At 37.0% G+C, this 22,965-nt stretch overlaps 3 protein-coding genes and 1 pseudogene across 9 annotated transcripts; 2 read left to right on the top strand and 2 right to left on the bottom strand.

Annotated features, from left to right (window-relative positions):
• Window positions 1-1,380: 1,380 nt before the first annotated feature.
• LOC111795724 (scarecrow-like protein 8) lies at window positions 1,381-3,657 on the top strand. Its single transcript, XM_023678287.2, has one exon. It carries the CDS (start codon window positions 1,501-1,503, stop codon window positions 3,307-3,309), a length of 1,809 nt encoding a protein of 602 aa, XP_023534055.2. The 5' UTR covers window positions 1,381-1,500; the 3' UTR covers window positions 3,310-3,657.
• Window positions 3,658-5,268: 1,611 nt separating this feature from the next.
• LOC111796113 (uncharacterized) lies at window positions 5,269-11,526 on the bottom strand. 4 transcript variants are annotated; one of them, XR_002815291.2, is made up of 8 exons: window positions 11,058-11,526; window positions 9,686-9,912; window positions 9,007-9,117; window positions 7,968-8,123; window positions 7,295-7,536; window positions 6,376-6,708; window positions 5,745-5,890; window positions 5,269-5,590 (listed from the first exon to the last, which is right to left on the bottom strand). XR_002815291.2 is itself a non-coding variant. In XM_023678806.2 (7 exons), the coding sequence occupies exons 1-6, from the start codon at window positions 11,372-11,374 to the stop codon at window positions 6,385-6,387; spliced, it is 1,377 nt and encodes a 458-aa protein (XP_023534574.2). In that variant the 5' UTR covers window positions 11,375-11,526; the 3' UTR covers window positions 5,269-5,890; window positions 6,376-6,384. The 4 variants fall into 4 exon arrangements, 1 of the variants encoding a protein (XP_023534574.2); XR_002815292.2 differs by having other exon boundaries at window positions 5,269-5,585; XR_002815294.2 differs by having other exon boundaries at window positions 5,269-5,585; window positions 5,758-5,890.
• Window positions 11,527-11,962: 436 nt separating this feature from the next.
• On the bottom strand, window positions 11,963-19,088 carry LOC111796058 (RNA-binding protein-like RNA recognition motif protein). Of its 4 annotated transcripts, none has more exons than XM_023678747.2 (5): window positions 18,927-19,088; window positions 17,861-17,935; window positions 13,047-13,120; window positions 12,828-12,954; window positions 11,963-12,752 (listed from the first exon to the last, which is right to left on the bottom strand). In XM_023678747.2, the coding sequence occupies exons 2-5, from the start codon at window positions 17,867-17,869 to the stop codon at window positions 12,450-12,452; spliced, it is 513 nt and encodes a 170-aa protein (XP_023534515.1). In that variant the 5' UTR covers window positions 17,870-17,935; window positions 18,927-19,088; the 3' UTR covers window positions 11,963-12,449. The 4 variants fall into 4 exon arrangements, with proteins under 4 accessions (XP_023534515.1, XP_086980284.1, XP_086980282.1 ...); XM_087124158.1 differs by having other exon boundaries at window positions 17,867-17,935; XM_087124156.1 differs by lacking the exon at window positions 18,927-19,088 and adding an exon at window positions 18,723-18,920.
• A 270-nt stretch (window positions 19,089-19,358) lies between these two features.
• On the top strand, window positions 19,359-20,808 carry LOC111795931 (septum site-determining protein minD homolog, chloroplastic pseudogene; annotated as a pseudogene).
• Window positions 20,809-22,965: the final 2,157 nt, after the last annotated feature.

Below are 22,965 nucleotides of genomic sequence, written 5' to 3'. Positions count from 1 at the left end.
ATATATATTATTTAATATCATCAACTGGGAAGTTGTTAGAATTAATAAATTATAGACCTAACTTCATTTTAGCCTAAAGTCTTCTTCTATTTAAACGTCTCAACATTAATTATTTTTATATAGTTTTTAAGCTATGGTTGATACCATTCCGAAAATGGTCTGATACAAAATGATATGAATAACACAAATTTAATATTTGAATATTATTAATTTTCCAATAATTATTTAGCTAACATTGCTACCTACTCACAGTGCTATCCAATTTAGTTATTTTAAAAAAATTAAATATGATGAAATTCCAATTATACCCTCACGGTAAGTGAATTTCGATATTGGTTATGTCATGTAATTTTAATATTTAAGTAATAGGAAATGGAATAATTAAAAAGTATTGGACGTAAATGAAAAGAAAAAAAGTAGTGTGGGGATTATTGAATAAAAGAAACATATTATAAATAAATAATAATAATGAAAGGAAGGGAAAATGGAAACGTGGTAACCGACAGGTGGCGGTGAGGGGGTGTCGCAATCGAAGAGAATGGATTTTGGTAACCGGTTGAATGAAGGAAGGAAGGAAGGGAAGGGCGTTTTTAAACGGAAGTGGCTGTCACAAAGTACTGCATGAATGTTCCTCTCCCCTTTGTACACGTGTGAAACTATATTTCCACTGATTCAATTCTATGCCCTTTTTTGTCCTTTCCTTTTCCTTTTCTTTTTCCTTTTTTTTGAATAAATTTTAATTTCACCTGTCAGATTATCACTCCCGGATTTTGCCCCTTTCATCCACGCGTCTCCCACGCGCGTGCCCATCTATCCCTTCTTTTCTTCTTTATTAAAATTATAAATAAAACCAATATTTTAATATTTTTATTTTTTCGAACAATACAAAACAAATACAAATAAATGAGACATTTATTTGGGTGACGCATTCCATAACAACTCTTTCTTTAATAATATTTTTTCAATTTTGTTATTAATATTAATAAAGCATAGTTTACCAACATAAATCACCAAAATAATAATAAAAAAAACTCAGAATCATATAAATAGAAAGCACGACGTCATTTAATACATACCATAAAAATTAGTTTGAAATTAATATTATTTAATGAAGGAAAAAAAAAAACATATTTTGAAAATCAAGGGAAATGAAGCAGACGCGCGGTAGATGAGAGTAGGGAATGAAGCGAAAGTTTCGTGAAAAGTAAGGAGCATGGGTTGGGTCGATCCATCTCTCGTCTCATCCAACGGCCCACATTTTTTTAAAAAGAAAAGAAAAAAAAAAAAAACAGAGAGGTATTTGATAGAAGGATAGAACAGAGGATGGTGGCCGGTGGGGTTGAAATTTTTGAAAAAAGGCTGTTTCTTTAATCTTCTTCCCTGATTCCTCTCTTTCCTTTTACTCTTTCTTTTTATATAATTTACATTCTTCACAATTCTCTCTTCCCCTTTCATTCTCTCCGCCGTTATCGCCACCGCGAAAGGCAGAGGATTACAGAGATGCAGTCAGGTTTCACCGGCGGTGGACCACCGGATTTCTATACTTCCGGCAGATCCATGGCGAATCCTTCTCATCCTAATCCTTACAGATCCCAGCTCTCCGGTGGGGCTTTCGTAGATCCGACAATCCCTCAGATCGCTCGCCAAATACCCTCTTCTCTGCTCGGGAAACGGAATCTCTCCGATCTTCACTCTCTTAATCAATATACCCACCATAATCTTCCGGTCAATAATCTCTTCCTCCGCTCTGTTAAGCCCAGAGCCGGATTCAGTCACCCGATTTCTCCTCTTTCCAATTTCGATTTGTACTCCACTATGTCTCTGCCGTCGTCGGAGGTTCAGACCCACCGTCTTTATGGGTCGTCCTCTGCGGCGGTTCTTCAGCAGCTCCGTCAACAGCCCAACTCTTCGGCGGTGACGCTCAGGGATTTGCAGAATCTGGAATCGGAGAAGAAGATGATGATGAATCACCGCCTTCAGGAGTTGGAGAAACAGCTTCTTGAAGATAACGACGACGATGATGGAAGTGATGCGGCGTCTGTGATTACGAGTTCGACTAGTGCTTGGTGTGAGACGATGTATAATCTAATTAGTCCGACGGCGCCGCCGAATCAGAAGCCGGTTTCCACTTCGCCGACTACCTCTGCTTCGTCTTCATGTTCTTCGTCTACGTCGTCCTCTGTAGCTTCTCCGTCCTCTGATTCTTGGAAACAGTCTGTAATCGAGGCTGCGGCGGCGATTTCTGAGGGGAAATTGGATGTTGTGGATGAGATTCTTTCGCCGGTTGTTAAGATTTCGAATGCTAGAGGTAGTTCTGTGCAGAGATTGGCAGAGTATATGGTTTTCGCTCTGAAATCCCGGGTAAATCCAGCGGAATTTCCGCCTCCGGTGGCGGAGATTTTTGGCGACGAGCACTCGGCGGCGACTCAGTCGCTTTACGATGTTTCTCCTTGCTTTAAGCTTGCTTTCATGGCGGCGAATCTAGCGATTCTTGAGGCGATTGAGGAAGAGGATCGGAAATTACACGTTGTGGATTTTGATATCGGGAAGGGAGGTCAGTATATGAATCTAATCCACCTTCTCTCCGGTCGTCAGAAAGGGAAGGTCGCCGTGAAATTGACGGCGGTTGTGGCGGAGAACGGCAGAGACGAGAGGTTGAAACACGTCGGCGAGTCACTGAGTCAACTAGCGAAAGAACTCGGCGTCGGGTTCAAATTCAACATGGTGAAACACGAACTAGCAGAGCTGACGCGCGAGTCACTCGGGTGCGATGCAGACGAATCACTAGCAGTAAATTTCGCATTCAAGTTATACCAGATGCCGGACGAGAGCGTGTCAACGGAGAATCCCCGGGACGAGCTTCTCCGGCGCGTGAAGGCGTTGGCACCCGCCGTCGTGACGGTAATGGAGCAAGAATTAAACACGAACACCGCCCCGTTTGCAGCGCGCGTGAGCGAGTCATGCATCTACTACGGCTCGCTGTTTGATTCGATCGACTCAACCATGTGGTGCGACCACCCGGACCGTGTCAAGGTGGAGGAAGGGCTCGGGCGGAAGCTTGCGAATTCGCTGGCTTGCGAAGGTAGAGAGCGCGTGGAAAGATGCGAGGTTTCGGGGAAGTGGCGGGCCAGAATGGGGATGGCCGGGTTCGAGTCGAGGCGGATGAGCGAAATGGTAGCCGAGTCGATGAAAACCCGGCTGAGTTCAGGGTACCGAGTCAACCCGGGGTTCACCGTTAAAGAAGAAAACGGAGGGATTTGCTTCGGTTGGATGGGTCGGACGCTCACCGTCACAACCGCATGGCGTTAGTTAACAACATCACTCATTGCTATGTTTTTTTTTTTTTTTTTTTTTTTTTTTTTTTTTTTTTTTCCTTTTCTTAATATTACCTAATTTTCTAAGGTATCAATATTAATATTAATATTAACATTTTCCCAAGAAAATTCTTTTTTTTTTTTTTTTTTTTTTAATTTTAAAAAAAGGATTAATATTTTTCCTAATTTTGGGGTGTGTGAAAGCGGAAGTTTGGTGAAGTGCCAACTGGTAGCGTCGATTCCCCACTTTTATTTTTTTCCTAATTTTTGTTTTATATAAATATTTGTGAATGACGTGTCAATTTCTGATTGGTTGGTGTAATATATTTGCCATTCGTTTTCACTTTTTCTTTGTAATCATTAATAGTAGTTACCTAATTCAAAAGTCAATTAGTTTATTTTTTTATTATAAAAAATGAAGGGGTAATTTTTGTCATTAATGCAATGTAATATTTATTGCCTTTTCTCGTCTTGGTATGTTACTATTGGTCACAATATTATTTGCCATTAAATATTTATCTTAGACCCTAAAAATTATGTATTTAGATAATAAAAAAGATATTTAATTCTAATTCCGTGCTCTAGAGTAGAGGATTCGTGTGAGATACATGGAGTGAATAGGGAAATGAAACATTTTTTATAAGTGAAGTCAATTTTTTTTTTTTTTTTTTAAATTGACAGAGGAGAGAGAGAGGAGTTAATGTGGAGCCCAAAGAAGTGTTTAGGGTTTGGCATCTGAAATGACTTGACATTCAATGGAAGCACAAAATTACTAATCCTCATCTTTGAGCAACTTTATTCCAAAAAGTACATTTTTTTTCAATTTTTTCTTCTTCAAAATTATGGGTTTTGTCATTTAATACTTCTCGGGTCCGTACTTATCTTAGAATATAAATGTCATATTTTCAAGCTTAACAAGTCTCGATGTACAATTAGTTAATCTTTGCTTAACCAATTGCAATACATATGTTAGCTAGATAAACGACCCTCTAGTAAGTATCAAATGATATCATAAATATGAGGAAGACCGACTTTATACTTAAACCAACTACGATACATATGAAGTTCAATGATGATAAACAACTTGCTAACTGAGTTTAGTCGCAACCTCTAGTAACCCCAACATAGTCTCTCGGTAACATAAAGAGGATCATAGATTTATACATAACATAAACCTCATTCGCAAAGAATAATGATCAACGTCATTAGAGAGTTAAAATTTCACTGAGCGAATTATTTGGAGTCCTCGGCTTCCGGCTGCCCTCCAAAATTACGAAATATTTAAATGCATATCAAAGTGTCACTCTATTCTTTTTAATTAGGGAGGGAGATGAACAAATGAACTATTAGTTTAAACATAGTAATTAGTGTATCCATTCAACAAACTATAATCGAGTTGGTAATTTTAAGAAAATAATCAATGTGTTTACTGAGGTGTGACGGAGACATCCAAATTGCCTAAACTCTAATTTCATAATTGTGAAAGAGATGGTGATGTGGTCGGTAAATATTTGGATCCTAATAAGAGTAATTATTTCTATTTAGAAGAAAAATTATAGCGAAAACTTATTTCAACCATGAACACGTTAATAAAGACAATTATTGGGGCCTTAATTAGGACTGCTGCTAATAGTAGATTAGCATATAATCTACTCTAGGAGAATGAAAAGGATTTCCAAAGTCATGTCAGCATTCATACAATGGTGAGTGTGTAATCAAACAAGTTACGAACCACTTTAGACATTTTTTATATCATCGATCAAAAGGTCAAAAATTCAAATCATCTGTCAACGTATTTTCCATGAAAGAAAACAAAATTACAATGGTGAGTGTGTAATCAAACAAGTTACGAACCACTTTAGACATTTTTTATATCATCGATCAAAAGGTCAAAAATTCAAATCATCTGTCAACGTATTTTCCATGAAAGAAAACAAAATTATTCATCAACACGTGACATAAATGATTATTTCCATTTCAAAATAGCACAACCCCACAAGCTCCTTTAGACATTATCTATGATGTTTTTAAGGGGTAAAAAAGAGGATAAGTAGTCAAAATTCAAATACCAGGACGCAAAGAGAATCCCGAGAGAGAAAATTTGGTGCTCTTTCTCTATGATGTTTTTGGCCTTTTTCAAGAGTCAAAAGTTTCTGTACGCTTCTGTCTCCCCTGTGGGGAGTTCTTCTGGAAAACATCGCTATTTTGACCAGTTTCAAGGTAAATAATAAACAGCCAAACTGATCTGCTTTGAGGCTTCTGTGTTCAACACTATCCTTAAAAGAAAAAACCATCAAGAAATTGAGAAACTACAGCAGTTCTGTTCTTTATTCACTTCTTTTGTACTTGTCAATGATAAATCTTCACAAGATTCATTCCAGTTAAGCATTTTTTAGAGTCATGATCTTATATAACACTGCAAAATCTTACCTTTTGAACTTACATTGCTGCATTCAGTGCTCGACCGACCGAGCGTCTGGGGCGAATACAATCTGTCCTTTCCTTCCCCAACAACAAGAAAATGAAAATTTTGATCCTTTCAACAGAAAATAAATGGCATCTTGCATTATGATCACCTGAAGCATTGAGAGTTTGAATGTTGTCTGACCATATGGATAAATTCCAAAGCAAGAATAGATTGTTCAACTGTTCTTACAAACATATAATAGAGAAGTACTTTAGGGTTTTGCCAGTTTTTCCAATTTTCTGCTGATACATTTTATCAAGATATCTATACATTGTTCTATTGTCAGTCACCATTATTACGTTCCAAATTTTAGGGAGAAAATTTCATTCCACAACAGTAATGATTGGTGTCTAATCACCATCTACTAATATAATAGATCGATTAGATGTATTAAAGAACTATGTAATCTTCATTTTAAAATTAGTTTATAACTAATGATTTACTCCAAAAAATATCACGTTTTACATCAATTGGGCAAACCAAGGCTTCTATGTGGGGCCACAAGGAGCCAATGGAAAGATGTTTGATCATATACACGTAATGAAGTATGTGGAAAGGAATGTAAATAGAAATTTGATGTTTAAGAAAACTTACGTGTTTCTTCTACAAACGCCTGAGGATCATCACCCCAAAACTGATGCCCAGAAAAGTAGCAATTGCAATACCGAAAATGCCAGCAAGAATAGAAGGAACCACCAAAGATCTCCAACCCTTGGCAGTTGCCATTCCACATGCTGTTGTTGGGCCTCCAATGTTGGCATTTGAAGCCAGAAGCAACAGCTTTAAATCAATGCTGAATAGCTTTCCAAAACCAAGAATTACAAGAAGATGGACTGTAACTTGAACTAGAGCAAACATGAAAATACTTGGTGCATTGTTGATGACATACCACACACTCCCACTAGCACCGACAACCGCAAAGAACACCTGTTCATGTCAGATCAAATAAACAAGCCAATTGAACTTTCAGGTGTTCCTCAGTTAACTTGAAATCTCATGTCATGCTATGTTTTACCCAGATCTACAAGTTCTAGAAGTTTTTGTTTAGAACATTTAAAATGGTTTTTTAAACAAGGATAGTGTCGTTTCCCTTACTTTCCTGTGCTCAAATTTATTCTTTCATCAGCGCAAACTAAAATAGCAGGATCGTGTTCAGGACATGCCATTAGGGAACAAACTTGGTCCCAACATGCATGTTTTTCATAAAGTAATAATGGCCGACCGTTACTGTTTTTTATTTGTTTACTCCAGGTCCCACCCAACATGTACTTTTTTCACCTAGTCAAAGCAACAGCTCCATGAAGCCCTCCCCCACCCTCTCAGTATGCAATGGAGATAACTAAAGGTGAGCCAAATCCATAGGCCAGACAGAACAAAAGCATATAACTTTTGGGCGGGAAAATCAAAGTGCTCTCTACAGTACTACTGTAAATTTTCTGTGGTTATTAACGAGCAGGAATAGAAAACGGGGCACAAGCTTCCGTGAGTGATGCAACTAACTAAAAATACATACCTGCATAAGAATCAGGGCAATGGTATCAGCTGCGGGTGCTAAATAACTGAACTGTTTTGGGAAAACGGTAGCTAAAATGACAACAACTGCAGTTATCCCAGGAAGATTGGCACCTTGAATTTTACATATATTTGTAATCCACGTGACAAACTTGCATATTGCAAATGATGCAAAAACAGCCGTAGCAGTCGGCAACACAGGGAGCTTCGTGCCGTTATCAGAGTCCATATCAGTTGAAGCATCTGGGAAAGTTTTCAAATTTTAATTGAGAATCATAGATGTGGTAGTAGGAAACCAGGAATTGTACGGTGCTATTTTCTCCAAAAACTTTCAATCTTGAAAGGATATAAATAGCATGGGTTACAATTACACACATGGTTAATCGTGCATCTGTAGGATGGTTTGTCATCATCTTTTTTCTAGGCAAGAAACTGAGCTTCCATTGAGCACAATGAAAGAATACACGAGGATACACACACACACACACAGACACACACACACACACACACACACACACACACACACACACAAAAGCACACTAAAAGAGTCCAAACTCAACAACAAAAAGGGACTCCAGCCCAAAACCGAGCTTTCACCAATTCTTATGCTAGACCCAAATGCATATTTTCTGAAAATTATTAGCATGATACTAAAGCTAGAATGAACCATGTACCGTTGGTTGATGTTGGGGGTTCAGGAGGTGTTCTAGAAGCCAATGCAAAGAGGGCTACAAAATATAAAGCACTGATGACATTGTCAGCAGCCACTCCTGCCGCTAAAACTGATGGAGAAACACCAAGAGCCTCTGAAATTGCAACATAATTAACAGCTACATAGATCAACCAGGAAGAAAGGTCAAAGAAGAAAAAAAGAGTAGAGACACATTATCAGAAACATCAAATAGAGAAAAATGGATGCTGAATGAGTAGGATGTATATGTTTCATAGTTCCAGGAGACATAGATATGGATGACCAGTAAAATTCAGCTTCTACAAGCGAGACAAGAGGACTCTCTAATGATAGCATAAGAAAAATTATTTCTATAGCCGCAAATTCTGTTTACTGGATACATATTGGTAGGGTGATGAACGTTAATGAATCAACAATGTGCTCCATAGACAATCATGGCTGTGCCATATCAATATTTAATAGACTCGTTTCTTTGACATCCTTAAAGTACTTTATAGTGTATTCCAACATAGAATATCTCAACAGTAATCTGGGGGGGGGGGGGGGGGGGGTGGATTATAGCCATTTTTCGTTGCATTATTGCACTAGGTGGATAGCTATATTTTATTCAAATTAATTTCCAGAAGGCTACAAGAGCAATTTTAATTTTATCAACAAGTATCAAGAGTTTGAATTTCACTTCGATTAGATATTTTCTAGTTTCAATAAGGCTCTAAAACCCCTTGCTTCCCTTGTCCAAAAACACTAGGAAAAATAAAACTGTCCAACTGGGAAAGAAATAGCAATGTGGTAGTGGTCCCCAAACGTCTCTGTATCAATATAAAGGGCGAGAAGTTGGATTTACAACAATAATCTCTGCCACTAATGGGGCTGCTTGGCCACATGATGCTGACAGGTTTTGATATCATTCAATGAAAAGAAGTTGTCCTAAGATAATTTCATCTAATCTCGTTTCGGTCATAAATGCCTCACTTGAGACATAAATACAGTAATAACAGGGTTTAAACTTTCTGACAACTTACATCCACCAATATAACTACCCATGAGAGCAGAAGCAATTTTCCAGTTGTCAGGACCAAGTGATCTCATAGGCACCATGAGAAATGCTACCAAAGTTCCAATAATAGTCGCAACTGCCATCCACAGAAAATAAAGTAGTTAAAAACAAACTCGCAATTTTAAAACAATGTAGCAAATTTATTCTGAACTTTCAATTCTGAAAATCAGGCTGTCAAACAATTAATTGTAACGGACCTACTAATTTATGTTCGTTTTCCTTCAGCTTTAGCTCATGAATGAAATATCTGACCCTAAACTTCAATTTTTCAAAAATTGCTTTTTATTACTATATTCCATTTGGCTTTTTAAAAAATTTCGATTTCAAGCTTCTCGGTTTGTAAGAAAAATGATCATTCAAAGTTGCCATGGACTTTGAAATATAAAAGGAAACATTAATAATAATAACAATACAAAAAAGAGCAAGATTGACCCTTAAAAAGAATTATTCATTATTCAGCTTAATCAGCAAGAAGTTAGCATTAGATTACAGCGGGTGAAATAGTTAAGAAACAGTAGATTCACGACTAATTTAGAAACATGAACCTCTAAATCATTAATGCTTCAAAATTCAAACCAATTCTCAAGAAAATAGGTTGAATTACTATGTCAGTGCTATCAAGAATCTGAAGAAAAATTAATTACCTGATCCGAGCATGAAGACTCCAAGTAGTGTTCCAGTTGATCGGATTATATGGCGCATGTCTGCCCGAAATAGTAGCAAGGCAACAGATACTGGAAGCAGAATTTCCATGACAATTGAATAAGACACGGCTTCATAGGGGATTATGCCAAAGTTACTGGCTGCCAGGCCAACCAAAGTGCTAACCAAAGCAGCACTCACTGTTCTACCTATTGTGGTCTTCTCAGACCTTCAAACCCAAATTCACAGAGTAATCCCAGATTAGCTAACAAAAAAAACCGTTAATGGGTCGTTAAACATGCAACGAGAATGTCCAATCCTAACAAACGTCCCTTTAATTTTCTTCAATGATATGGAACCAAGGGAAAGGTCGGATGCCAAATGATATAGGAGATCAGCCCAAGAACTCCGATACCAAATGATATGGAAATCACTACAAGGGAAGTAAGATTCGGATTACCTTGTTGATCAAATATCTCAAGACAAGAACTCTTGTCTGAGATTCGAATCACTCCACAAGCAAGATCGATCATGTCTATCTTGAATGATCCTTGTTGATCAAATATCTCAAGGCAAGAACACTTGTTTGAGATTCAAATCACTCCACAAGCAAGATTGATCATGTCAAGCTTGAATGGTAAAGAAACTTAGCCATTGGCTAGAAAGCACTAATGCTCCTTTTACTATATTTTCCAAGTTTGCTTACAAATACAACCTACATGATTTTATATAGGCTCAAAATGAAACTACTAAAGGCATTCCAAAAGTTGTAACATTCATATTTTATGGTCATAATTAACCTAAATGTAATAAAAAGTCTTAAAATATATTAATGAAATACAATTACTCTAAATTGTAATCCACCCAAAATTTATAACAATAAAACTTCATTCTTTTTCCAGGTGGAGATAATTTCAATTATATTTTCTTCACATCTTCATTGAATTATATGGTATGTTTGATGTCTCTGGGTTCACATAGTTTCCTCTTTTCCATTTGCCATTTCCTCTTACCATTATGGTCATTTGAAAGATTTTCTTAAGAGTAAAAAAGAAGCACTGTTACAAAAATCTGAAAAATCATTTGCATATTCAATTAAGCAGTATGCTTACAGCTAACATTATGATTCAAGAATAAAACTAAACTTCTAATCCATTCATGAACAACTTCAATTTCCACTATTGAGGGCAGAACAGAAAAAGAAACAAGTCTCACTAGTGTTTTCCCTGTTATAATCCTCCCCCAAAACAAACACATTCCAACACCATAAAATACATCCCATGTGTTCTTATAATGTGGCTTTCCTTAGCAATAAATGCAAGTCACAATCGATATCCACTTTGAGCTAAACAAACAAGAATCGATAGAAAGTACCAGATCCCCAATGCGCCAATAGCAAACAAGGCAGTCCATGTGCCCCAATAATCATCCGGCGCAATAATTGGATGCCTCAGCTGTGACCTAACCTTCACATACCGAGTCGAATTCCGGTATCCCGCGGAAGACGAAAGTGAGAGGAGCTCTCTGTCGCCGCTTCCTTTCCGAAATGAGGAATTCGATACTGAAGCGGCAGCGGGAGCTGAGGGAGGGCCACGGAGGAGAGGGAGAGGCGAACGGTGGCAAAATGAAGGCAGTTGCAGCAATGGAAAATGAGGCGCGAACATGGCTGGGTTCTTCATCATGGACGCCATTAACGATGAAGTGATAACTGATCAGATAAAATTTCTCAGTTCCTGTTTTTTTCTTTTTACCTCTTTCTTGAGAAATGCAAATTCCGAAGTGAGCTGTTTTTATGTATTTTTATGAGAATCATATTTGCAAAAAAAATAATAATAAATAAATAATATATATATATATATTATTTATTAATTTTAAACAAAATTTTAATGGATAATTTCTATTTTTTAATTTAATCTCAGTAAATAAAAAAAACGTAAAATATCTTAATAAATTCAATAATTTTTTATAAGAGAAAAACATAATATAATGTTCCATCTATTTTTTAAAGATTCAAATTAACTTTAAAATATATATAAACGGGTTAAAGTCAAGGTTGGAAAGAGTACAAAGAACGTCTCATTCGAGACAGGTTAATTTTTTTTTTTTTTTTTTTTTTTTTTGGGTATGTAAATAAGGTATTGTGTGAAAGACTAATTTCAAGCAATTTCACACTTGAAAATTTATTAGACGCAAAGGTAAACCAACCGAATTAGATATTCAACTTTGAGAGTATGTATAAGTGTCAATGCTAAGAAAATGAGTAATTGAAAGCTTAAAAATAAATTTCAACCAATGTAATCCATTAGGCTTTTAGATCACAATATCTTGAACGCATCATTGGTTCATTTCCATTGGTGCAGATACACAATCTACCTATTCCTACTAACCATGAACTATAAATTCGAAATACTTACACAATTTTTCTCTCACAAATCCAATAACGAAAAGCAAAGACAATAAACGATAGACAATATTGTGGCGGTCTCCTCCAATAATTTCTCGGGAAATCGCTCAGTTTTTCCCTACCCCTTAGTTGTATCATGAGAGGAAGGAAAAAAAACTAATGCAGGAGAAAAGAGCAACGCATATCCAGAATATCATCGCCATAAAGCTATGTGGTGTATGTTAGCATCATAGTAAAGCTTGGCACTACGCATCAGATTTGCGTATAGAGGTTTAGTTAACAGTAGAAGAGATTTCGGTGAATACAAACTACCAATCTCACAGTTTTCTTCAGCATCAGGATGGGTGGGATGTTTTGAGCGATTACTTATCAATATTATTTCTGCAACTCACCTGACCTTGCTTCTGTTTTTTCACACCAGACCTCTCCCCCTCTCCTCCTTCCAAAGCTCTCAATTTGTTCTTTATGGCAGCAATCTTATCGCTGCGACTCATATGTCCGTAGTTGCTGCCACTCGGTCTTGATTTGCTCGTCTCACCTGTTGTTCTTGAAGTATTATTATTATTTGTTGTGTTAATCACGAGCTTCTCACTCGCGAGGCGCACGACCAATGGACGACTGCAAGCTAATTTTCCATGCATATTCTCTTTAGCCAGTTTAGCTTCCTGCATACTCACTTTACAAGCAAAAATAAGGAATTGCTTGACAAGGGCTTTGAAGTAGTAAACCAAGCAATTTACCTCCTTGGAGCTGTATTCAATGAACGCGAATCCGCGTGGCTCTCCACGCTTCGGACCACGTGTGTGCCACAAGAAATCCTCGGATATTATCTTCCCAAAAGGAGAGAACATTTTAATGAGAGCCGCTCTGAAACAAGTTGATACAAACTTAAATACAGAAGAGCGAAACTGGAAGACAAATAAATACATTGCAGATGCTGGGAAAATAATGTTCCTTACTCTGTAATTCTGAGGTCAAGATTACCAATATAAAGTTTGCTTTCACACTTCTCATCGACAAAACCACTTGAATCCTGCGGCAGTCATTCCATAAATAAATAAATAAATAGTGTATATCAATACTGTAACCGTCCAAGCCCACTGCTAGTAAATATTGTCTTCTTTGGATTTTTTCTATCGGACTTCCCCTCAAGGTTTTTAAAACGTGTTTGCTAAGGAGAGGTTTCCACACCTTTATAAAGAATGCTTCGTTCACCTCCCCAATCGATGTGATATCAAAGCCAGACACCGGGCGATGTATCACAACAAAAAATATACTCGAAAAATCCAGCTAGAAACTATCTACTAGCGGTGAGCTTGGACGGTTACAAATACAACTAAAAAGTAAATAAGTTTACAGAACCAAAAAAGTCGTCAATGTTATAAATATACTCACAGAAATCCGGAACCTGTGTTGACACAGTAAATTGAACTTATATTTTAACCATAGTATTAACAGAGAATTCACAAGTGGAAACAAAAAACAACTAGGCACCGTAAGGCTCACGTATAACTGAAAGGTATTATCCAATATATTACCACGATGTCTATGGCTGTAGTATAGCATAATGCAAGTGCGTTAGGTTGGATGCCGATGTGGCAGACTACAAGACTTAGTGGACAAAGAATCTACAAATAAGAAAGCAGAATCAAATACCAACAGAAGACTATTATTCTCAGGAAGGTTTCAGCAAAAAGCTTCAAAACAGTGATATGTTTGACTTCACCAGCATTCTACACCTGAGATGTTTTTTTTCTCCTTTTTTTCTTCTTGTATTATTATTATTATTATTTCATTTTATTATTTATTGTGGCAAGGGTGGCTCAAGGAGCATACAAGAAGGCAGGCCAATTAGTGTTTATAAAGGAGGGAAAATAGTTGCAAAATGTTTTGGACAAGAACTCCAAAAAGAAGCAACAAAAGTATCATTCTCCCAAGTATTTGTAAGTTCCTCACATTCGAAATGTTCTCTAATTTCATTCTACTCAGCCTCTCATCAAAGCCCAGAATGAAACTTGTCTTCAAAGCTATCGAAAATATGGTCCAGTCAAACTATTGGATACAGTTCGCCAACCTGACTCAGATCCTCTTCTTGTCTCCCTCTTGGCTTCCCAAATTAGTGTTTATAAAGGAGGGAAAATAGTTGCAAAATGTTTTGGACAAGAACTCCAAAAAGAAGCAACAAAAGTATCATTCTCCCAAGTATTTGTAAGTTCCTCACATTCGAAATGTTCTCTAATTTCATTCTACTCAGCCTCTCATCAAAGCCCAGAATGAAACTTGTCTTCAAAGCTATCGAAAATATGGTCCAGTCAAACTATTGGATACAGTTCGCCAACCTGACTCAGATCCTCTTCTTGTCTCCCTCTTGGCTTCCCAAATTAGTGTTTATAAAGGAGGGAAAATAGTTGCAAAATGTTTTGGACAAGAACTCCAAAAAGAAGCAACAAAAGTATCATTCTCCCAAGTATTTGTAAGTTCCTCACATTCGAAATGTTCTCTAATTTCATTCTACTCAGCCTCTCATCAAAGCCCAGAATGAAACTTGTCTTCAAAGCTATCGAAAATATGGTCCAGTCAAACTATTGGATACAGTTCGCCAACCTGACTCAGATCCTCTTCTTGTCTCCCTCTTGGCTTCCCAAATTAGTGTTTATAAAGGAGGGAAAATAGTTGCAAAATGTTTTGGACAAGAACTCCAAAAAGAAGCAACAAAAGTATCATTCTCCCAAGTATTTGTAAGTTCCTCACATTCGAAATGTTCTCTAATTTCATTCTACTCAGCCTCTCATCAAAGCCCAGAATGAAACTTGTCTTCAAAGCTATCGAAAATATGGTCCAGTCAAACTATTGGATACAGTTTGCCAACCTGACTCAGATCCTCTTCTTGTCTCCCTCTTGGCTTCCCAAATTAGTGTTTATAAAGGAGGGAAAATAGTTGCAAAATGTTTTGGACAAGAACTCCAAAAAGAAGCAACAAAAGTATCATTCTCCCAAGTATTTGTAAGTTCCTCACATTCGAAATGTTCTCTAATTTCATTCTACTCAGCCTCTCATCAAAGCCCAGAATGAAACTTGTCTTCAAAGCTATCGAAAATATGGTCCAGTCAAACTATTGGATACAGTTCGCCAACCTGACTCAGATCCTCTTCTTGTCTCCCTCTTGGCTTCCCAAATTAGTGTTTATAAAGGAGGGAAAATAGTTGCAAAATGTTTTGGACAAGAACTCCAAAAAGAAGCAACAAAAGTATCATTCTCCCAAGTATTTGTAAGTTCCTCACATTCGAAATGTTCTCTAATTTCATTCTACTCAGCCTCTCATCAAAGCCCAGAATGAAACTTGTCTTCAAAGCTATCGAAAATATGGTCCAGTCAAACTATTGGATACAGTTTGCCAACCTGACTCAGATCCTCTTCTTGTCTCCCTCTTGGCTTCCCAAATTAGTGTTTATAAAGGAGGGAAAATAGTTGCAAAATGTTTTGGACAAGAACTCCAAAAAGAAGCAACAAAAGTATCATTCTCCCAAGTATTTGTAAGTTCCTCACATTCGAAATGTTCTCTAATTTCATTCTACTCAGCCTCTCATCAAAGCCCAGAATGAAACTTGTCTTCAAAGCTATCGAAAATATGGTCCAGTCAAACTATTGGATACAGTTCGCCAACCTGACTCAGATCCTCTTCTTGTCTCCCTCTTGGCTTCCCAAATTAGTGTTTATAAAGGAGGGAAAATAGTTGCAAAATGTTTTGGACAAGAACTCCAAAAAGAAGCAACAAAAGTATCATTCTCCCAAGTATTTGTAAGTTCCTCACATTCGAAATGTTCTCTAATTTCATTCTACTCAGCCTCTCATCAAAGCCCAGAATGAAACTTGTCTTCAAAGCTATCGAAAATATGGTCCAGTCAAACTATTGGATACAGTTCGCCAACCTGACTCAGATCCTCTTCTTGTCTCCCTCTTGGCTTCCCAAATTAGTGTTTATAAAGGAGGGAAAATAGTTGCAAAATGTTTTGGACAAGAACTCCAAAAAGAAGCAACAAAAGTATCATTCTCCCAAGTATTTGTAAGTTCCTCACATTCGAAATGTTCTCTAATTTCATTCTACTCAGCCTCTCATCAAAGCCCAGAATGAAACTTGTCTTCAAAGCTATCGAAAATATGGTCCAGTCAAACTATTGGATACAGTTCGCCAACCTGACTCAGATCCTCTTCTTGTCTCCCTCTTGGCTTCCCAGTAAGGATGATAAAGAAGTCTGTATGATGAAGATACCCTCTCTAATCCCCATTTTCCATTTGAAATAAAGATTTGTCTTCTCATTTGGCATCTAGTAATAACCTATGGGAGTGTGCATGCTTAGTAATAATCTATGTGAGCACCAATTTGAACTTTTTAGCCAAATAGGGTCTAGTGTCCTTGATCTCCACAACAATGCTCTTTTTGGAATGAAGCAGGTATACATTTCATTAATGCTAACATAAGCAATTTTAGACGAGAGGAAAATGTTGGAACGAAGTCACAAAATTGTTTTTCATGATATTTCCTTGTTCCAAGACATCAGAATCGAAGTGACACCAGTGCCCAGGACTTAGCCACTCCAGGAGAAACTACTCCAAAATCTCTTCCTCCATGAAGTTTTGCACAAGTCTGATACTTTCTAAATGAGATGGAATTCCAATTGTAGCACTCAAGTAATAATCTTTCTCCACTGTCAAATTGTTGAAAAGGGCTAAAAAATTCAAGATCTATCCTCCCATCCAAGATTTTCATCTCCCTACCTGACCCATTTTTGTTTGCATCTCTATCTCCAAAAACATTCCTCCTTGCTGTCAAACCACGAAGACTATTTTTCAGCTGAATCTTTCGTTATTGTTTTCCTCGTCCAATCTGCCACTTTCCAGTAGAACTTCAGGAGCACTAGTTTTTCTTTTAGCGCTTTCATCTGTTCCAACATTTCTCCTTGAGGGCTTTCAACTGTAGCATGCATATGCAACTGGCCAGACATTGAACACCAAGGTTTCGCCCCAATCTTCAGTAGGTGGAAAGATTGTTTAAGGATAATAATAAATGAGGGCTCGGAAAGAAGGGTGGTTCAAACTACATAAATTTTAAACGAAAAGAGGGTGCAGGGCCCAAATTTTAACTCTTGAGTTGCTGATAAAATGAGAAGGTGATCTGAATTTACCCCTTCATTCACGAACCTGACAGTAACCTACAGTGAACCAGATATACATTTTCCACCGTACTTTTCAGGATAACTTATCTTGCTCCTGAATAAATATTTTTACCCTCCATTCAAGTGGCTATCCCCACCAAAAATACCGACCACTAAATAAATATTTTACCCTCGTGAATAAATATTTTTACCCTCCATTCATGTGGAAAGGAACTTGTGTAGGTATAGTCAATCGCATGATCTCAAACAAAAAAACTTGGTCCTTTTTTTTTTCTGAAAAGTAACTTGGTTATTAATAATGTGCAACTTTACAATCAACAAATCAGGCACAGATTCAAGGTTAATTATAATTTAGAATAGAACCATCCAAATTAATTCCAGGGTGGATACTGTGGACTTAAGACTCTATCTCCATAAAAATTAACCTGCTAGTAGGAAACACCAGAAGATGATAACATTTGACAAGCATCAAACATTATTCAGCTATGACAGATGCCATAAATTGGGGATTCAAAACACGAAAAAAAAAAAAAAAAAAAAAAAAAAGAATAAATGGTCAAAAGGAAGTGAATGCATAAAAAATAGGATCAGGAATATACCATAACCATAAGTGAGCCAATCAGCAAGTTCAGTTCCACAAAAGTATAGGGATTTTTCTGGACTTCACAGCATATCTGCATGAATTTATATATGATAAAATAACAACTTCAATAATATTTCTTATTAAGAGACATCCAAATTGATATAAAAATAATTGTTATGTACAAAGTTCTTTAATACAAGATAGAAACACACCAACAGGCTAACTATTCTTAGTAAGGTCAAAACCCTTAGACTCCCCCTCAAATTCAACCTACTTTCCAGCGTATACATTCTTGCCCAACAATATACAGAGCTATAAAATATATAAAAATCCATAAAAGTGAACATATTCGTTCAATATGTATTGGTATTAAAATGGTTGCAATTCTTCTCTTCACCTCTGCCCATGCCAAGGAAGATTCTAGAGATGAACAGCTGAACTTCTCTGATAAAAAGAATATATATGAAATACCAACTTTGAATGATACAATGATCGATTGACTTGAAGTTCTTTATAATAATTATAAGAAATGAGATTACAAAATGCCATAGTTTTTGGATATAGGAGCTCCGGTGGGTTGAATGGTGATATAATCCCATAGAATTTCCCCCTTACCCTTAACCCAATACAAATAAAATAAACCCCTTTCTTCTCTATCCCATCCCCGATATGTCATATATGTAACTCATTGCAGAAGTTAAAGCAGATTTAAGGTTTATTGGGAACAACTCAGACCATAAATCCATAGCAGGAGACTCCAATAGAACACTTATCACAAAACATCAGTAATTCTACCAAATCAAAGCAAATACTAAACTACGAATAAACGAAAACCGCATCAATTTCAATAACTGCATGATAACCAAAACGAGCTTAACTTACAACGCAGGAATTCGAGATCAAAACGTATTCCTCACACGAAAAAAAAGAAAAGAATATTCGATATCTCGACTACAAAGCAATAAGCAGCAAGAGGTCGATTCCCGCGCAATCACTGCAAACCCTAGAGGTTGGAGATCGCAGAAAGAGGAAAAATGGAATATGCCGTGACGGCAGTGCACGGTGAAGAAGGAAATACTTACAGATCAAAGCTTAGAACGCAAGCGGAAGTGGGAAGTTCGATCGTTGCTTTTAGGCTTTGTGTGAGGGTTGCCCAGTTCAGTAACGACACTCGGTGACCGTCGTCTCGTCCGACAGAACGATATGGGAATTTGGACCTTCTAAATTTTAACGACATGTCGAACGTAATTATAAATTAAAATGCCAATTTTATAAGCCTTGTTTCATTTTTTTTAAATAATAATTTCTTTTAATTTCACTTTAAACTTTGCTTTGAATTCAATTTCAATCTCAATTTTAATCTAAATTTTATATTTAATTTAATTTTATTTTATTTTAAAACGTTTAAATTTTGTACATTCCAAATAATATTTATATAATAATTAAATTTTAAAATAAACAGAGAAAAAAAGATAAGAAAAAAAATAATTTATTTATTCCCATTTTTGGTTTGCCCTAATTCTTACACTGCGTCTTCTTCATCTCTCTCTCTCTCTCTGTTTCCATTGAGGGCAATGCCAATCCTTCAACTCCTCCCCAACCCATTCTTCTTCAACTCTTTCCATTCCAAATCCCTAACTTCCCCGATCCCCAACCATAAGCCCTTCTCCAAATCGTACTCTTCCACCGCTGTCAAATGCGTCCTTCAATGGAATCGGAAGCCCGAGCTCGCCGGTGACACTCCCCGCGTCGTCGTTGTCACCTCCGGCAAAGGTGGAGTCGGCAAAACCACCACCACTACCAATGTCGGTATTTCCTTGGCCCGCCTTGGGTTCTCTGTTGTGGCTATTGATGCCGACGTTGGCCTCCGGAATCTCGACCTTCTTTTAGGCCTTGAGAATCGTGTAAATTACACGGTTGTTGAGGTTCTTAATGGGGATTGCCGGTTGGACCAGGCTCTGGTGAGGGATAAACGATGGTCGAACTTTGAATTGCTTTGTATTTCTAAGCCCAGGTCGAAGTTGCCGATGGGTATTGGTGGGAAAGCCTTGGTTTGGCTTGTGGATGCGCTCAAAGCTAGGGAGGAAGGTTGTCCCGATTTCATTCTTATCGATTGTCCGGCTGGAATTGACGCTGGATTCATTACCGCCATTACGCCAGCCAATGAGGCGATTCTTGTAACGACGCCAGATATCACCAGCTTAAGAGATGCAGACCGGGTGATAGGATTGCTCGAATGCGATGGAATTCGGGACATTAAGATGATGGTGAATCGGGTTCGGACGGATATGATTAAGGGGGAGGATATGATGTCTGTACTAGACGTACAAGAGATGTTGGGATTGGCTTTATTGGGTGTAATTCCCGAGGATTCAGAGGTAATTCGTAGCACAAACAGAGGGTACCCTCTGGTATTAAACAAGCCACCCACATTGGCGGGTTTGGCCTTTGAGCAGGCAGCCTGGAGGCTTGTTGAACAGGACAGTATGACGGCTGTGATGGTTGAGGAGGAGCCGAAGAAACGAGGTTTTTTCTCATTCTTTGGAGGCTAAGAGATCAAATTCTCTGCAGACGGATGTGCTCTGATCTTAAGGGGCCATGTATAAATTGGAGTAGAAGGATTTGATAGTGTTAGAAGAGCACCTGCAACTGCTACTCCTTGTTCAAGAGGACATGCTACGGTGAGTAGTTCTGTATAGTTGGTGTGATTCTGATTCTCTTGATTTGATTGGTAGATATCTTTATATTAGTTCTAGACTCCTGTTTTGGCATTTGTTAGTGAGAGAAATTTCACACTTTGTTTTTAGGTTAAATAATGATAGCTTTGCTTGGTTCCTAGAGCACTTCTAATGTGATGAAATGAAATCTCGCGCTTGCCTTTCTGAACAACTTTTGTGATTTGGTTTGTAGAAGCTAATGCCAACATTTTCGTTAAGGGTGTAAAGACTACTAACGTGTTTTTTTTACAAAAGAAGTCATAGTAGAGATTGGTTTGAAAGCTATTATGAGTCTAGCTCAATGATTAAGACATCCCAATTTCTTCTAAAAAGTTGTAGGTTCAATATTCTAAAAAAAGAGTGGAGGTTGATTTGATAGTTGTGTTGTCATAGATTTCGTTGATAAAAAGTGTTCAATGGTAAAATACTCTTGTTGATTGGTTCCAAGAGTGTTTTTTCTAATATATTTGTAATGTTTTTTTCCCTAAAAAAAGTAATTAGAATACCCTTTTGAATTGTTTACAATGATAATGAGTAAGTGTAAAGAGGTTAGTAAAAGTGTGTATAATGAAAAATTAGTAAGAGAAAATATGTGAAGAAAGAATGAGAAAAGGTGTGTCGAGAGAAAAGTTAGCGAGAAAAAGTGTGTAGAGAGTGAAGTTAGTAAGAGAAATTATGAAGTTAGTTAGAGAAATTATGTGTCATAAGAGATTAAGAACGAGACGTTTAAGCTGAAAGAAATGGATAAAGCACCTAATAATTGCTTCCTTGGAAAGTATTTTGAGAAAGCAGTGTGTTTAACCATTTAAATTTTTTTTCTTTGATTAAAAACACTCCGGAAGATACCCTAATTCCATTTAAATCGGTCCTTTGCTCTTCCAGGCACGATTAATGATTTATCTTGAATGAGCCAAAGTACTATATTCTGGTGAAGGATTTTGAAACTACCTTATTTCAAAACAAGATATAAAAGATCTCTCTCACATGGACCGGATTCAAAGTCATTCCCCCTTGTTGGGGTCACAGTGGCACAGTCAGTCGTAGGAAGGTTTATGAGGATTTGGACTATATCCTTTGGAGTTGTCAACTTTCTTTTTGACTTTTGGGGTATGTTTGGTCCATAACACGGATTGTTGCCTTACAATGGGGAGGTTCTGTTTCATTCTCCTTTCAGGGATAAGGGCAGCATTCTCTGTTTTTAGTTTCATGGCATATTTAGATTGGGAGAAGCAATAGAATCTTTATGGATGGAGAGATCTTGAAATGAGGTTCGGTCCTTAGCTAGGTTTATTGCTAAGCGTTTTTATTTACAGATTTTTTAAATTATTCACTAGGCCATATTCTTTTGGATTGGAGATTTTTTTTTTTTTTTTTTTTTTTTTTTTTTTTTTTTTTTTTTGTTTTGTTAGGTCAGCCTCGAAGGCCGCTTGGCTTCCTTTTCTGGGTTTCCATATTTTTCACGTCTGTTTCATTTGTCTGGATGAAAATTTAGTAACTCAATGAAATGTTAGGGAAACTGTTCGAAATTGTTATTTCTATGGAAAGCAATAATGATCTCTACTCATGAATTTCATTTAAACCATTGTTTTGAATTTGTGAGGCACCTTTTGAGAAAGCAATTGTTTATGAGATCTATGGTTAGGTGCTGGTATTTATGAATGAAAAAGACTGTTTTTGTAGGCACTGTTGTTTATTTTTGTAATAACTACACTGGGTTTTGTATTATTTGGCTGCTAGATTGAGGTTTTCTTTAATGCTTTGAGTTTGCAGCTAGGCTTAGGTGTTCTCTTGACGGTTCAGTAGTTGATTGTTTGTGTCAATTCTTTAGTTAGGCTTTGAGGAGGGTATTATTAGCACTAATTCAAGTCCAAGCTTCTAACATCAACAGGAAAAGAACAAGTTTTATGCTAGAATTTGAAGTTTGTTAGATTTTTAGAGCTCAAACATTACTTGGCTGATACTTGTTCTAATTGAGGACATTGCACATGCTTTGCTAGAATTTGAAGTGCAGATGAAGACATGAGTTATAAAATCAATATTTTCTCACGTATGTTTATATTGATTATGTTTTATTGGTAGCTTCAAAGCCGAAGCTTTTAATAGCTTGCACGGCTAGAAGCTTGTAGATACCCATTTGGCAAAACCCCGATGGCATCAAAATAATGGCTATCACATTGCAAAATGGATCAACTTGTCTCCAATTCTGTCATTGTGGATGCTTGCTTTTCGTGTAGATTAAGAATAGTTCCAATTTTAGACATCATTCATGACATGGTCTGCATCACACCCCTTAACATGTTTATACTTTTCCTTTCTTGTTTGAATACATTTAAGGTGGCTTAAATTTCAAATTTAGTCTAAGATTCTGTTTATGATTTAATTCCTAAACTTTTAAAAGTTTCAT

This window comes from Cucurbita pepo, chromosome 5 (assembly GCF_057944985.1).
Source record: "Cucurbita pepo subsp. pepo isolate OVF chromosome 5, ASM5794498v1, whole genome shotgun sequence".
Taxonomy (NCBI): domain Eukaryota; kingdom Viridiplantae; phylum Streptophyta; class Magnoliopsida; order Cucurbitales; family Cucurbitaceae; genus Cucurbita; species Cucurbita pepo.
Note: the sequence above shows the minus strand (reverse complement) of the source record. Positions and strands in the feature narration are given on the sequence as shown.